The following is a 14,690-nucleotide window of genomic DNA, read 5'->3' as shown; positions in this document are numbered from 1 at the left end:
AGTGTTTAGCAGTGATTGTCTCACAGTTACACAAGACTGTTCTAATTAGATGCATTTTGTCATATTTGACCAGTGTTTATTCATGTTTTATGTGCTACTAGGTAAAGTGAAATAAGCTAGTGATAATCTAAGCCTTGCATTTTGCTTACTTACCAAAATTAAGCACTGAACTATTAAGAGTCTGGGGAAAGTTCTTTGAAATGGTCTGAGATGTGCAAATCTTTGTGATTGGGCTAGAATAAATTGTTATGTGCACAAAAGTTGCCAATGTCAGTCCACAGTGTGAAATGTTATTTTTCTGTTTGTTTTATACATAGGGCCTGGGTTCCAATAAATAATTGCTACCTCATGTCTAAAGAAATTCCTTTTTCTGTGAAAAAGACTAAAAGCATCTTCAATAGTGCAATGCAAGAAATGGAGGTTTATGTTGATAACATTCGTAGAAAATTTGGAGTATTTAATTACGCACCTTTCCGGACACCATATACTCCCAACAATCAATACCAAATGTTGTTAGACCCTGCAAACCCAACTGCTGGAACTGCAAAGACAGACAAACAAGAGAAAATCAAACTGAACTTTGATATGACAGCATCACCCAAGATTCTGATGAGCAAGTCCATGCTGAGCAGTAGTACAGGCCGTAGGATTTCATTGACAGATATGCCACGGTCACCAATGAGTACAAACTCATCAGTTCACACTGGATCTGATGTGGAACAGGATGCAGATAAAAAAGCAACTTCCAGTCATTTTAGTGCCAGTGAAGAATCCATGGACTTTATTGAGAAAAATACAGGTAAAAAAAAAAAATACAGGGATACCCAAATGCCAAGTCATGTAATGCACTAGTTTTATTCCATACCTTTTAAAGACAGGCTGTATTGTGACTTGGTTTTGGAAGAAATTTTAGGAAAAGGATGAGTTTAACTTGCAGTATGATAGATAAGAAACAGTAGTTCTTTCTGTCACATTGAGAAGGAATAAATGATCTTGAGAAAGTGACCAGATCCCTTCAGTTTAAATAGGGGGAAATAGTTGTAAGTATGAGAATGAATGTAGAGTGGGTGAAATACAGATAGAATTGTCACATTTAGGAGATATTCTAGTTTTAAATATATCTTTATTAATTTTGTACTTTTTCAGCTTCTCCAGCACCAGCAAGAACAGGTCAAGCAGGGAGCTTGTCAGGCAGCCCCAAACCATTCTCTCCTCAAGCTTCAACACCAATTTCTGCTAAGCAAGAAAGAACTTCCACTCCAGGAAGCATTCTGAATCTTAACCTTGGTTAGTCTTGACCTCTGAAAAACTAATGATCTTAGAGCTACAAGAATTATGGTGGTGTCACTGCAAAATAGTATGAACAAACTTTTTTGTATGTGGCTTTAATTGAACAAAGGTATTTAAATGAAGCACGTATAATTACTGTTTCATTGAAATTGCTGTTTGGTGGGGGTTTTTTATAAAAGAAAGTTTCTGTTATTGTTTCTTCTTGTTGATACAAGGAAGTAGTTAAAGGATGGGATCTTTTTTAAGCTGAACTGTGCAAACTGAATGTTTCTAAACAGTAGGTAAGTTTCTAAAGGTTGTAATTACATGAACATTGCTGCTCTTCACCACTCAGTGTCTCAAGTGAATTGCTGGCAAGGTTTTTTTGTGATCTTTAGGATTTAGGATTTACTAGGGCTTCTCTCTTGCTGCCTTCACATCACCTCCTCACTGACCATCCCTCTCTAGGGAGATAGATGGATGAAAGGAATTAGCAGATGTCTTGAAACTCCCTAGAAGTAAATTTTGGGATTGTGGAATTTTGGTAAGTACTAAGTTGGTAAAATAGTTCTGAAAGCCAAATGGATGTAAATCAGTTTCCTCAGTCATGCTTTGTTCCTGTGAGTATTCTGATTCAGTTCTGGCTGCTTTTCACCTCCACATGATACTACACAGAGAAGTGGGATTCTGCCCCTTGGTGTTAGCCAGAGAGCTCAGGAAGGCTTGAGTTCACGTGCTGAATTCATGTCTTCAGTGCCTTGCAGACACTCTGAGTCCTCAGAAATGTATTTTTCAGTGTCTTAATCTATCTGCGTGGAATTAATTTTTCTGCTGCACTGCAGCTGTTTGTCATCTCATCTGAGGTGACAATGCATTTGGAAACACATTAAGAAATACCAGTTACTGCAGTTGTTTGTGCCACAGATGGGAGACATCAGCTGGAGCATAGAATATTTGGAATAAATAGTGTGGATTGGAAAATCCTATGTTATGGTCCATGAGCAATCCCATAAAAGAACTGCTGATTTGCTTTCAAGTAGAGTATCAGTTATTTGTTCAGCTTTAGGGGAATTTCCTTTGGTGACAGGGATGCAAATGGCAACTCTTCTTCATTTAACAGAGCCAGCTGTGCCAGGCATGGATTCGTATGTGAATGTTATGGTTTCCAGTCTTATTGTCAGACATAATGTGAACAGGGTTTCTCTCTCCAAACACAAAAGTGAAAGTCCAGAAAACAAAGACACTTGTGTATCTTGAGCAGAGTACTAGAAGGACTCTATGATCCTGTGATTCAGCAATAAGGAAGGATAAGTAATAGAAATGAGCCATCTGTTGTTATTGGCAGACTGGGTACATTGGAAAACAGAAGTGTGAATGAGCAGGATATCCAAGGTTTGCTTGGAAAAAGACAAGTTTGTGATAGTATTGGACCTGCCCTTGCATAACAGAGGCAGAAAAGGAGGAACAACAAGTAAGGAGTAAAAATTTTCAGATCAGTAATGAGAACAAGTAAAGGCTGTGGAGGTGAGAACTTGAAGATTTCTCCCCAATAGGTTCCTCTGCCCTTTGGCTCTGTTTTGTTTTTCCTAATACTTCTACATTCATGAGGCAGATTGGGAATCGACATCAGTGAGACCTCCTTGGAGGTTGGATACGGAAACGTGGATCGCAAGGCTTCTGTCTGATATTAGGACATAGGGTTCCCTGTGGAGGGATTATAGCATCATGTCTTCATCTTCCTCTGTTCTCAAGCTTTTCTTCTGTTTGTATCCTGCCATGTAGCTATCTAAGGTTATGGTGGTCTTGGAACAAATGCTGTACCAAGGGTGATGTAACTGTTACTGCTGTGGAATTGGTGTGCGTTGGGTCGCACAGTTAGCACAGGAAGAAAAAGCCTAATTTACTAAACATTCCTATACAAGGAACGAATTTTTCACAAGTGCTTAAGTGACTTAGAACCTCCATATTTGTTTTCAAAATTTACACTGCCCTGAAAGCAATGAAGTTTGTATTATGGAACTAAAGTCCCTTCCAGTGCGAATATGTGACATGAGGATGTGAAATCCAGGATTGCTTTTATGACCATTTCTCTGGAACTAGAAAGGTCAGTTGAATGTTCTTTCAGCTGAATTTGTGTTTGCTGCAATGCATCTCTAGTACAAACCAGGGTGGTCCAAATAAGAGCTAGTACCTTTGGCTTGTGGGATTGCACCACACCAGGTGCTGCCTGTTGCTGGGGAGAGATGAGGGAGGAATCACTGTTCTAGCAGGAAACAAAAACCACATGAGTACACAAATACTTCTGTACCTGCTCTATCTGTAATGGAGAATCTGTTTGCAACCTGATAGGAGACAGAGTGGCCAAGCCTGACTGAGACAACTGCACTGCTGAAGTGCAGAGTCATTGTGGCTCTGAATTTTAAATGTGGAATGTGCCTTGATATAAAGTTCAAACTTGTTAAGGATGTCTGGTCAGAGGAAACATTTGCTCAGCCCTTTGTGTTTATTTCACTTTTCTTGGAGTTGTGCATTAACAGAAAATGTCTGAGAGATTTTAAGAAGTAAAATAAGGTAATACTCTGCCATTTTAGCTGCTCTGGAGTGAAACTTTAAACAAAGCACAAATGGACATTGTGCCAGTGTTGCCTTTTGTCTTCTCCATGACCTCTGGCCTTTCCCAGCATATGGCATTGGCTCTTTTGATCCTACTGTGAGCCAGTTCAAGGAGTTCAACTGGCCAAACATAATTCTTCTCTCCATGCCCTTCCCCCTTCTTTATGTCATCTTCCCCCAACTCACTCCAACTGGTTCAGTGCCCTGAGCACTAACGGAGTGTCAGCACTCTTGGCAAAGAGTAAAGGATAGGACTGCTACAGAAATACAGGCTCTGAAATGTCAAAATTGAAGCAAAAATGTGAAAATTAGTTGCTAAGACAGTTTTAGCTTTAGCACTATAGTGTGTACTCTTTGCAGACAGATGTTTGTTTCAGAGTGAAAATCCATGTACATGAAACCTCAAGATTTTGCTTGCATATATTGAAAAATGTATTATTTTATCTTGAATTTATTAATCCAGGGTGACAGCCCATGTTTTTATATGTATTTGTGTGACTTAACTTTAGGGTTTTTAAATGGCTACAAGGATTTTTATTTCTGTTTCATTTTCTCTGTGAAAATACCACTACTAGTAGTAAATAGCAGCAGCTGTTTAGTAAAGGTGCTGTCACACAGCTTACAGACCTGTGTAATTTCATATTGATGGGGAAAATATCCACAGAACTGGTGCACATGTTTTGTGTGTGAAATTCTGTAGTGTCAGGCAGGAAGAATCCACAAGTGAAATATGTTTTGCACCATCTGCATTGTTCTTTGGTGAAATTTGATGTTATCTGGATAGCAATCTCTGTTCTTCCTGTCAAATCTTTGACTTAGTTGCCATTTGTTTTTCTAGATCGTAGCAAAGCTGAGATGGACCTGAAGGAGCTGAGTGAGTCGGTGCAGCAGCAGAGCACTCCTGTGCAGCTCATCTCACCCAAGAGACAAATACGGAGTAGGTTCCAGCTCAATCTTGACAAGACAATAGAAAGCTGTAAAGCACAACTTGGTAAGTGTCTCTCAGGAACACAGTGGACACTTGAAGGATACACTGGGAGAAATTTGGAGTTGCAGATTAAAAGAAGTTCTTAGGAGTAAAACCTTAAATATTTTCGGTGTTAAAACAAGAGCAGAGAATATTTGAAGTCTTTAAGGCAAGTAGAATGCACTGAGTTAGTTCCCTTTAAAACACAGTGTCAAAAAAGCTTTCATCTTTTAACATGTTTTTGTACCATTCTGGTGCAGACAGTAGGACAGAGTTGTCTGTCAGTTGCACAGATGAGGATATAAGTTACCAACTATCATCAGGTGAATAGTGTTCCTTATTTTTACGGTGGTTTCTTGTGGATAGAAAGAAATCCTCTCTATATTTGCCAGCGTTGGGTCCTGAGTTGAACAAAAAAATCGTGCAGGTAGTGGTAAAAAGCAGTGAAAGGAGAGCATGGAATGAAAGAAAAATAGTGATTTGAGTATATGGAAGTTAATTGTTATATGTTAAAGTACTGAGATAGGGCACTAAGGGAAGTGTTTGCAGCTGAAGGACTGACAAGGTAAGGTAGTGATCCGTGTACATTATGTTCTGGTATATAGAGTATGTTTTTGGTAATGTCAGTCAGTCTGATGTCAGCATGGAATGTACTTTCCTCCCCACAATTAGGAATAAATGAAATATCTGAAGCTGTTTATACTGCAGTAGAACACAGTGACTCTGAAGATTCTGAAAAATCTGACACCAGTGACAGCGAATATAGTGATGAGGATCAGAAATCAAAGAATGATCAAGATGATGGTGAGGACAAGGAAGGTACAAGAAGTGACAAAGAATCGTTGAGCTTGAAAAAAAAACCTAAACCTCCAGCACAGAACGAAGACAAGGAGGAACTTAAAAGCACAAGTCCAGAAGTGGAAAAAACAGAGGAACCGGTCAAGGAAAAGGCAGTTTCAGACACCGAAAAAGAATTTTCCGAAAAGGGAAAAAGTTTACAACATCCTTCAAAAGAAAAGCTGAAAGGTAAAGATGAAACAGACTCTCCAACTGTGCATCTAGGACTGGACTCTGATTCTGAGAGTGAACTCGTCATAGATCTGGGAGAGGATCATTGTGCTCGTGAAGGAAGGAAAAACAAGAAAGAATCTAAAGAACCTCCTCCTAAGCAAGATGGTAGGATGAAATTCTTTTTTTTTGTTTCCTTTTGTATAGGGCTGTTGTCAAAGACAGAATTGTTGCCTTTATTTTTGCACAATTTTCGGGAGTGGTTTTTCATTCTTTGTGACCACAAAGAAAGTTTTCAATGCTCATTGTAGTTTCTGGTTTAAACAAAACACATTTCATTGTTTCCTTTCAGCAGTGTAGAACTATAAATATCCTTAAAATTTGCTCTGTGACAAATGTAGAGTTTGTTTTGCAATTGTTTTGACTTTCAGTTGAATATTTACCTTCCCATTGACCTTCCAAAACTGCAGGTATAGAAGAAGTTGGAATTTATCCAGCATACAAATGGCACAAGATTCTGTTCAAATCTATGTAAATGCTGTCAGTAATAATCAAAAGAACAGCTAAATCACACGTGTTGTCTCTGGGATACTGTGCCTTGTTTCTCTGTTGCTCAAAGAGGAAAGCAACTTGAATGAATGAGTTTAGACCCAAGTGCAGGTCCTGCCACTTGGCCTTGTTGAACTTCATGCAGTTGTCCTTAGCCCATTGTTCCAGTCTGTCAAGGTCTCTCTGCAGAGCCTTCCTGCCCTCCAGCAGATTAACACTCCTTCCCCACTTGGTATCATCTGCATTTGGTTGTCAATGCCAGTTCAGTGTTGTTTAGAAAGTTTTTAGTGTGCTATTCTTTCTGTCATTGATCCTTGAGAATGTTTTCTTTTCTCTTGCAAGAAATTGGGATGACAGGTGTAAGTGGTAACCCAGAAATATCCTAACAAGTGCTAACCTCTCACATCTCTTCTGAAGGAGGTCAGGCTGGTTTTTCTGGGCTTTGTACTTTTTCTTTTGTTTTGCTTAGCTACTCCTGCGTCTGAATTGCCTCCAACTTCAACTAGACTGAAATGACTTTACTTGTAGAATGTCAATTACTTTTGAGGAAAATAATTCAAAGCAGACTGGAAGGTATATATGGCTCTTCCAAAAATTCGATGGAAAATTAGGAATCAGCTGTGTGAAAAGCTGGCATAACATTTTGTTTGTTTAGCTGTAGGTAAAACTCCACCCTCCTCCAGTGCAAGCTCTCAGCCTCTACCAGAAACTCCAGTCCTCACCCGCTCTGCAGCCCAGACCCCACCAGCTGGTGTGACAGCAACCACCAGTTCATCTTCCACTGTCAGTGCTCCATCTGCAGCCACGGGAAGCCCTGTGAAAAAGCAGAGGCCTCTGCTGCCCAAGGAAACTGCCCCTGCTGTGCAGCGTGTGGTGTGGAATTCTTCAAACAAATTCCAGACATCGTCTCAGAAATGGCACATGCAGAAGGTACAGAGACAGCAGCAGCAGCAGCAGAGCCAGCAGTCTCAGTCACAGCAGCCTCAGTCCTCTCAAGGGACAAGATACCAGACAAGACAAGCAGTTAAAGGTACACACTTTCTAACTCAATGTGCCTGTGGTACCATAATTCCCCAGTAATGATCTCAGTGCTCCAAGGCTGCCCAACCAGGAGTTCTTCCATATAACCAAAATCTCAAAGTGTGGTTCTACTCTGATAAGTGACTAAAATACAGCAGCTAACTCACCATACCTGCTCCTTCTGGTGTGTATTTAGAGACATCTCCTTACTTTGATGACAAAAGATTTGTGTATCTGTGTAAATATTTTTGCGATTAGCCATGACAGATTTGGAGGAAGAGGGAACTGATTTATTTTCTGCATTCTATGATGAAATCATTAACTATTCAACTTGCTTGGTTACCACTGTCACTGAGTGTCTACACATTGCTTCCAGTTCTATCTGACAAGAAGCTGATCTGAATGTTTTTTCAGACTATAATTTGACAACAATGAAATCACCCAGGCTCCATTTGTCTTTGAAATCCCTGTTGTTTAACAAGGCTTTGATGCTGTTTTGCTGAACAAACAGCCCTGGCACTTGAGAATGTTTTCACAACTGTTTTCTTCCCATCCCTTTGCTGGAGGTTTCACCAGTAGCAGGCCCAGGGTAATTCAAGCCTGTGCTGCTCTCGCTTCACTGCACAGAGCAGCAGCTTTATGTAAATTAGATTAATTTGTAATTTCAGGTTAATAAACTGAAGTGTTTACTGGTGTGCCTGATGGACATTCTCCACTCTAACCCCACAGACATGCTGGTAATGTCCTAGAGGAGAGAGGCTGAGGTAGTGGCTCACGTACAGACATTTACCAGAGACTCATTTCTCTGCTCCCAAATGCTTTTGTGTCTGCCATTTAAGCAGTGTTGGGGAAGTGATATCTTTCTGCTTGTAGATGCACAAATTTGATACAGAAATATTCAGTGAGGAAAAATGAATGTGACACTTGATGAAGTCTTATTTTCAATAGAATTATACTTTAATATGCCCCTTAATGATATGGGCTGAACTTTGTGTTCAGCCTGTGAGTTTGCTTTGGCAATATTGTTTGCTTTTGAGTATATAATGGAGATTTCCATCTTAAATGGAAATCTAGCAAATGAAAATACAAAATCTATAGATTTCTGATATACTGAATTGGTCTAAACAAAATTTTAGGACACAGAGATAAATATGTGTCAGTTTTTTATTTCATTGATTCTAGTTTTGAGGCTGTTGGCAATTAAGACATTTTGAGTTTTACTCTCTTCTTTTTTTAATTATTCATTGTTTAATATTATTTGAAATAGTGACCAAAGATGAGAAAATGTTTCTTTATCCTGTTTGAGTTAACACACTAATAACTTCTTTGCTCTAGTGAGTTAATCTGATGTTGTGTTCCTTGCTCTGCAGTCAGCCAGCCAAAGGCTAATGCTGATCTGGATATATGTGTATTAAACATGTTGCAACACTAATAATTGTTAGTAGTATTAATAACAAAAGAGTGGGAATTACACCAGGAAATATTTCAAAGCCTTCCTCAACAGTGACTCACTAAACCTCGTTTCAAAATAAAAAGAAAATAAATTCACTAATATGTTTTCAAAGTTCTGACAAATGAAAATGTCAAAGTCTTAACTTAAATGTATGATATGAGTTGGGAGTTCTCCAGGTTGAGAGGTTAGGAAGTGAATTTCTAGAGGAATGAAGAACGGAGGGAGACTTTTGCACTGGCCAGTCAAAAATGATGTTTCAAAGTTACATTTTCTTTATTACCTTTAAGCATTATAATTCTGTTCAGGCTCAGTGCCTGGACACTGAGTGAGTAATCATTAGATAGCACCACTTCATAAATAATGCCAGTCTGAAATGGTTATTTGCTCACAGTGAAGTTTTGTATTGCAGTTAGAAGTTTGCCTATTTATTTTCATAATTGCTTATGTATTGATCTGCTCCATGTTCTCTTTCTTTAGCTGTGCAGCAGAAAGAGATCACCCAGAGCACTTCCACATCCACTATAACCTTGGTCACAAGTACTCAGCCTATTTCCATGGTTACCAGTTCTGGGTCTGCAAGTACCCTCTCCTCCTCCCTTAATACAGACCTGCCAATTGCAACAGCCTCAGCTGATGTGGCTGCAGATATTGCTAAATACACCAGCAAAGTAAGTTCTTGAGTGAGGCTTCCTTGAAATTTGATTTTTGAAGTGAAGTAATTCTTTAATAACTTCATTTTTAGGTGATCATATGCTGCAGATTCATCTTAGTTGGTAGGAACAGCTAGATTATGGTGAGAGTGCAGCATCACATTTTTAGAGCTGGCTTAATGCTGCTGTTCCAGGCCAGAGTGTGTGTGATGGGCTTCAGCTGCTCAGACACTTCAGACCCTTTCCTCCTCAGTTCTGCTGCTTCTTACTTATGTTCCATTCTGGTTTGGAGCATTTTCTGTTCTCTTCTAAAGGTGTAGATACTCCCCCAGCACTGTATTTACAGCAAACAGTGTTTTGTCATCTGTGTCCAGTAAAACATAGACAAAATTATACTTTTATTTCAACACACTGTATAGATTCATTGGGTGGTAATTTGCCATATTTGTGTGTCCATGCATTAAACCAGAAGTGAAGCTGGTAAAGAGGTGGGATTGTGTAGGACTTGTGTCACGGTAGTGACAAGGAGGGAAAGGACATTAGCTTTCCATATACTCTTTTAGATCCTAAATTAAAAAATCAATGTGTATACTATAGAATTTTGCTTTGAGTTTCTTCCCCAAACTCACAGTTACATATTTTTTATTTGTAAATTGTATCACTGGCAATTTCTTGGAAAAGTAGAAACAGGTCATCCACCAGTTGAGGACACTTAAAAATCAGAGTCCTGACTGAAAGTGTTGTCTTCTCCCTTCTACATAGTCCTCTAAAAGTAGACCCATATATAGAGAGAGATGGGACATTGTTGACGGGAATGTAAGTTCACATTAGGCTGGTTGAGAGGAAGTGCCAGTAGGAATCTGCTAGAAATATATATCAAAGGATGATTTGTTTCCTGTTGTGTTTCAGATGATGGATGCCATCAAAGGAACGATGACTGAAATATACAATGATCTCTCAAAAAATACTACTGGAAGTACAATAGCTGAGGTTGGTGTTTTAACTTTGAAAGTTGCAAATGAGTGGTTTTATATACTTAAAAATAAAAGTGCCAGGTAACTACAGCTACAAAGTGTTATATGTTGAGACTCAAGAGATCCTAATTTCTGTGCTGTTTTAGAAGTGATGACTAGAGTGGTGGAGAAAAACACTGAAAAAATACCAGTGGGTTCTGTTAGATCAGCAGTAAGCCATCAAGCCCAGCTCCTTAAGGTTTCTGTTGAGAATTTGCCACTTTGTTTAAAAATCAAGTTAAAAATAAACCAAAATGTCATACTAATAATGGCAAACAGCACTGAAAAATAGCTTCTTGGTTCCAGTCAGAAGTTTGAAACTTGGCAGTTTCAGTTTCAAAGGAAGCAAGAGGAAGTATTTTTGTTTTCAAACAATCCTGTGCTCTTTATGACAAGCAGTTCTAGCAGACAAATATTTCAGGCTTTGGTTTGTGGTTTGCTATGGTCTTGTCCTCATGTTAATCTGAAAGAAGCCTTGATGTAAGTGATGATCAGGCTCTTTGCTTCGGGCATGTTTTTCTGTATAACAGTTACATATTACACCACACCCTGTTTATTATTACTATTACCCTGTTTATTATTACTAACTATTACGTTTTTAATGTTTAGATTCGGCGCTTGAGAATTGAGATCGAAAAACTTCAATGGTTACATCAACAGGAGCTCTCAGAAATGAAGCATAATCTAGGTATGAAAATGGCAGTCCAAGGCAGTGTGTCAGGTTTTGTGCTGCGTAGAAAAATGGAAATGTTTGTCGTATGTGTTCCCTGCATCACATGATGCTACAGATTGTCTACATGAAGGATAGAAAACCTTACCTAGTGTGCTGTGCTGGTGTTGGGACACACCTTTGAGTCAGGTGTTCAACCCTCTGAGAGAAATTCAGGCTAAGCTTTTGATGTACAGAATGATTATTTTATGCATCATTGAGTAGTCTCTCTTCATGGCATATTTTGTGCTGATTATTTTGTACTGTGAGCCAGGTTCTGTTAGTATAGCCACTTTATATGTTGTAGGTGGCATTTTGCTTCAGATCAGCTGGTGCTGTATAGACCAGTTTATTGACTTAAAGGGTGTACACAACCTTGACTCAACCTTGTTGCCAGACTGTCAGTGAAATTAAGTCAGGATGGTTAAGGGTGAAAATCATGGTGCCAGAATAAGAAAGGAGGATGGAAGACTTGTGTTTGTTGAGTAGGTATGAAACAGAGATGCTCAAACTCAGGGAATATTTTGACTATTAGTTTTAGTTTCATGTTGTCTTGAAATTCATGAATATTACTGGTTTGCATCTTGCTGTTGGGGGTTGGAAAATGCAAACCCATCTCTCTCTCTCTCTCTCTCTCTGCATTTGAGTAGAACTGACAATGGCTGAAATGCGTCAGAGTCTGGAACAGGAACGCGATCGTTTGATTGCTGAGGTGAAGAAGCAGCTGGAACTGGAAAAGCAACAAGCAGTGGATGAAACCAAGAAGAAGCAGTGGTGTGCCAACTGCAAGAAAGAGGCCATCTTTTATTGCTGTTGGAATACCAGCTACTGTGACTATCCCTGCCAACAAGCTCACTGGCCTGAGCATATGAAATCTTGCACACAGTCAGGTAATGTTGCTCTGGGCACCTGTTTGACAGCTGAGGGGGTTGGGGTGAGTGGATACAGGGCAGTTCTGCATGTGAGAAGGGACTGTGGGTGACTCACATGAGTAGTGGCTACTTTCTCTTCTTTATTTTAGCTACTGCAACACAGCAAGAAACAGATACTGAAATTAGCACAGAAACATTAAATAAATCATCCCAGCCCAGTTCAAGTGTGCAGTCTACACCCACAGAAACAACCAGCACCCCGAAGGAAAAGGAAGGTTCAGCTGATAAAAGCAAAGAGAGCGTTACAGTGAGTATCAGTGTGGTCACCTGAAACAGAAATGATGTGTAAGATTTCTCTGAAACCTTCCCCTAAAGGCTTCTCTGGATAAGCCAGGAATTATGATCATTTGCATATTTCAAAGAGTGTGATTTGGGGACTGATAGGGAGTTGTGGTTTTGGTTCTTCATCTTGTCAAAAAAATATAAAAATCTCCTTCTGTCCTCTGGGAACACCCTTTCCCCTTCACTTATTCCCAATAAAACCTTGTGTTGCCTTGACTCATCCTTCCAGCCAAAGGGGACTGGACCTCTTTCTCTCTCTCTCTCCAGGACCCATCAGTGTAGCTTCTGGTCTGGATCTTTCGATACAAGTTGCCTTCTGATAAGCAATACTGACTGCAGCACTTCCAAGCCCTTCTTGCCTGGGGGTTCAGAGGCCAAGCTCAAGACCTGCATTCAAATCAACTTACTTTGTCACCACAGACTGCCATTAGGGTACCACAATGTTCCATAACACTGATACAACAGTTCACCTGGATCTACAGTTAACGGAGCAGTTTCGCAATCCTCCATAGCATCTACTCTGATAGAATTCAGTAGGCAAGGACGAGCAAATGCTCTGATAAAAGGGACTTAACATTGCATATATAGAAAATGTTTATAGAAGAGATTCTGCTTTATAGGTAGGGCTTGACTATTAGCAATTTCAGCATCATTTTTTTTCTGCCCTTGCAAGATTTATTAACTGAAAAATTTTAGGGGGGGGCTGATCCTTCAATCCCTTACACATGATCCTCCACATCAGTAGGAGCCTCGTTGTATTTTAAAATATTAAAAGCAAACTAATTTTGTAGTATTGTGATTCCAGCATGATGTCTCATTGAGATAGTCCTGTAGAATTGGGAAGCATAGTAATCTAGAGAGCTGTGTTCATTTCTTGACACGTTTGCTACTGTCTGGTGTTAGATCTCTGGGCTTGACATGTCATGTAAGGGATTAACTTGGGAAACAGATTTGAAAAGGGGGAAAAAGGATGTGCTGTTCCACTTGAATGCTTTGATGAAGTTGGTTAAACTCTGGCTCACTCAGTCAATGTTTGTGTGCGTTGTTATGGCAGCACAAGCTTTGTGTTCCTGGGGAAATAGGGAATGTGAGACCTAGAACTTGCCAGGGAATGTTCCAGTTACACAAATCTGAAACTGCTTTCACATAGATGTTCTACCTGAACCATCATGATGTGTACATCGATCACGTTCATTATTTGAGTTGGTTTATTAACAAAGAAGTAACCTGTGAATTCATTAAGATGCAGATTTTTGACACAAAACATCCAACATAAATTTCATATCATAGTGACAACTAGGTGGAATTTACATAAAAGCTGAGACTTCTGCTGAGGTTGCCTGTGCTGTCTCTGCAGAGAGCAACAGGTGTGACAAGCAACCAGCCTATAAAACTGGGCCACAGATCACCACCCATATTCCAACTGCTCAGCCCACAATTGTAAGTACAGCCTCGTTGTTTGGAGCCTGCAGCAGTGCTGTCCTGGCGTTACAGTTGCTCAGTATCCCTGGGGGGTTGTCTCCATCTGCTGTTCTATCTAGAGATGAATTCACTGGTGTAGTCTCGACTTGCAGTGCAAAATGGCTTATTTTGCTGTGCAACATTCCACCCTTTCATTCCACCATTGGTGACTGCAAGGACACAGAAATCACTAAGCCTAGGGAAGGCACCGAGGACAGGCAGAGCCATGTCACGTTACTGAGTTAGTTCTTTGTCCGTTCTGTGTATATACTTGACCACAACTTCAGTGTAAATAGATAGAATTCATTTTAAATATCTTTTAAATATCTTTTTGTCTTATTGTATCCTAAAGAGATTTAATTAATTCTGAGCTATGCTTGATATTCCTGTGACATCTCAGTACCTGTGAAAGACAATATGCATTCAGCAGTGTCTCTCCCATGCAATCTTGCACAGTAGCATGAAATGATGAGAGATCACATTGGAATCAGACCTGGTTTTCTCCAGCAAAGGCTTAACCCAGGACACTCACATTCCTTAGTGTCAGTCACAGGAGGTGGGACAGAAGTGAGTTTGATTTTTGTATTTTATCCACCAAAATAGCCCATTTTTTTAACTGGTCATGCTCTGCAGTGCTCACATCAGAGTCAGTGAGGCCCCTGGGCATGACACTGCCTCAGTGGTGGGGTCAGCAGGGAAACCCATGCGTGGGTAACATCATTTCCTACTTCAGTCAGGTAACTTAGAACAGTAACTGTGTGCTA

At 39.7% G+C, this 14,690-nt stretch overlaps 1 protein-coding gene across 1 annotated transcript in view; it reads left to right on the top strand.

Moving 5' to 3' along the window:
- Window positions 1–14,006, top strand: part of ZMYND8 (zinc finger, MYND-type containing 8) — a 44,311-nt gene extending 30,305 nt beyond the window's left edge. The window contains 13 exon segments of the mRNA XM_009074650.1: window positions 318–799; window positions 1,147–1,287; window positions 4,721–4,873; window positions 5,522–6,025; window positions 7,062–7,436; window positions 9,357–9,547; window positions 10,439–10,519; window positions 11,152–11,230; window positions 11,902–12,141; window positions 12,273–12,434; window positions 13,827–13,859; window positions 13,862–13,942; window positions 13,945–14,006. Of these exon segments, the coding sequence (XP_009072898.1) occupies window positions 318–799; window positions 1,147–1,287; window positions 4,721–4,873; window positions 5,522–6,025; window positions 7,062–7,436; window positions 9,357–9,547; window positions 10,439–10,519; window positions 11,152–11,230; window positions 11,902–12,141; window positions 12,273–12,434; window positions 13,827–13,859; window positions 13,862–13,942; window positions 13,945–14,006 (2,584 nt within the window).
- The last annotated feature ends 684 nt before the right edge of the window (window positions 14,007–14,690 follow it).

Source organism: Acanthisitta chloris, unplaced genomic scaffold (genome assembly GCF_000695815.1).
Source record: "Acanthisitta chloris isolate BGI_N310 unplaced genomic scaffold, ASM69581v1 scaffold40985, whole genome shotgun sequence".
NCBI classification, from domain to species: Eukaryota; Metazoa; Chordata; class Aves; order Passeriformes; family Acanthisittidae; genus Acanthisitta; species Acanthisitta chloris.
The sequence above is the reverse complement of the archived record's forward strand: the minus strand, read 5'-3'. Positions and strand labels throughout refer to the sequence as shown.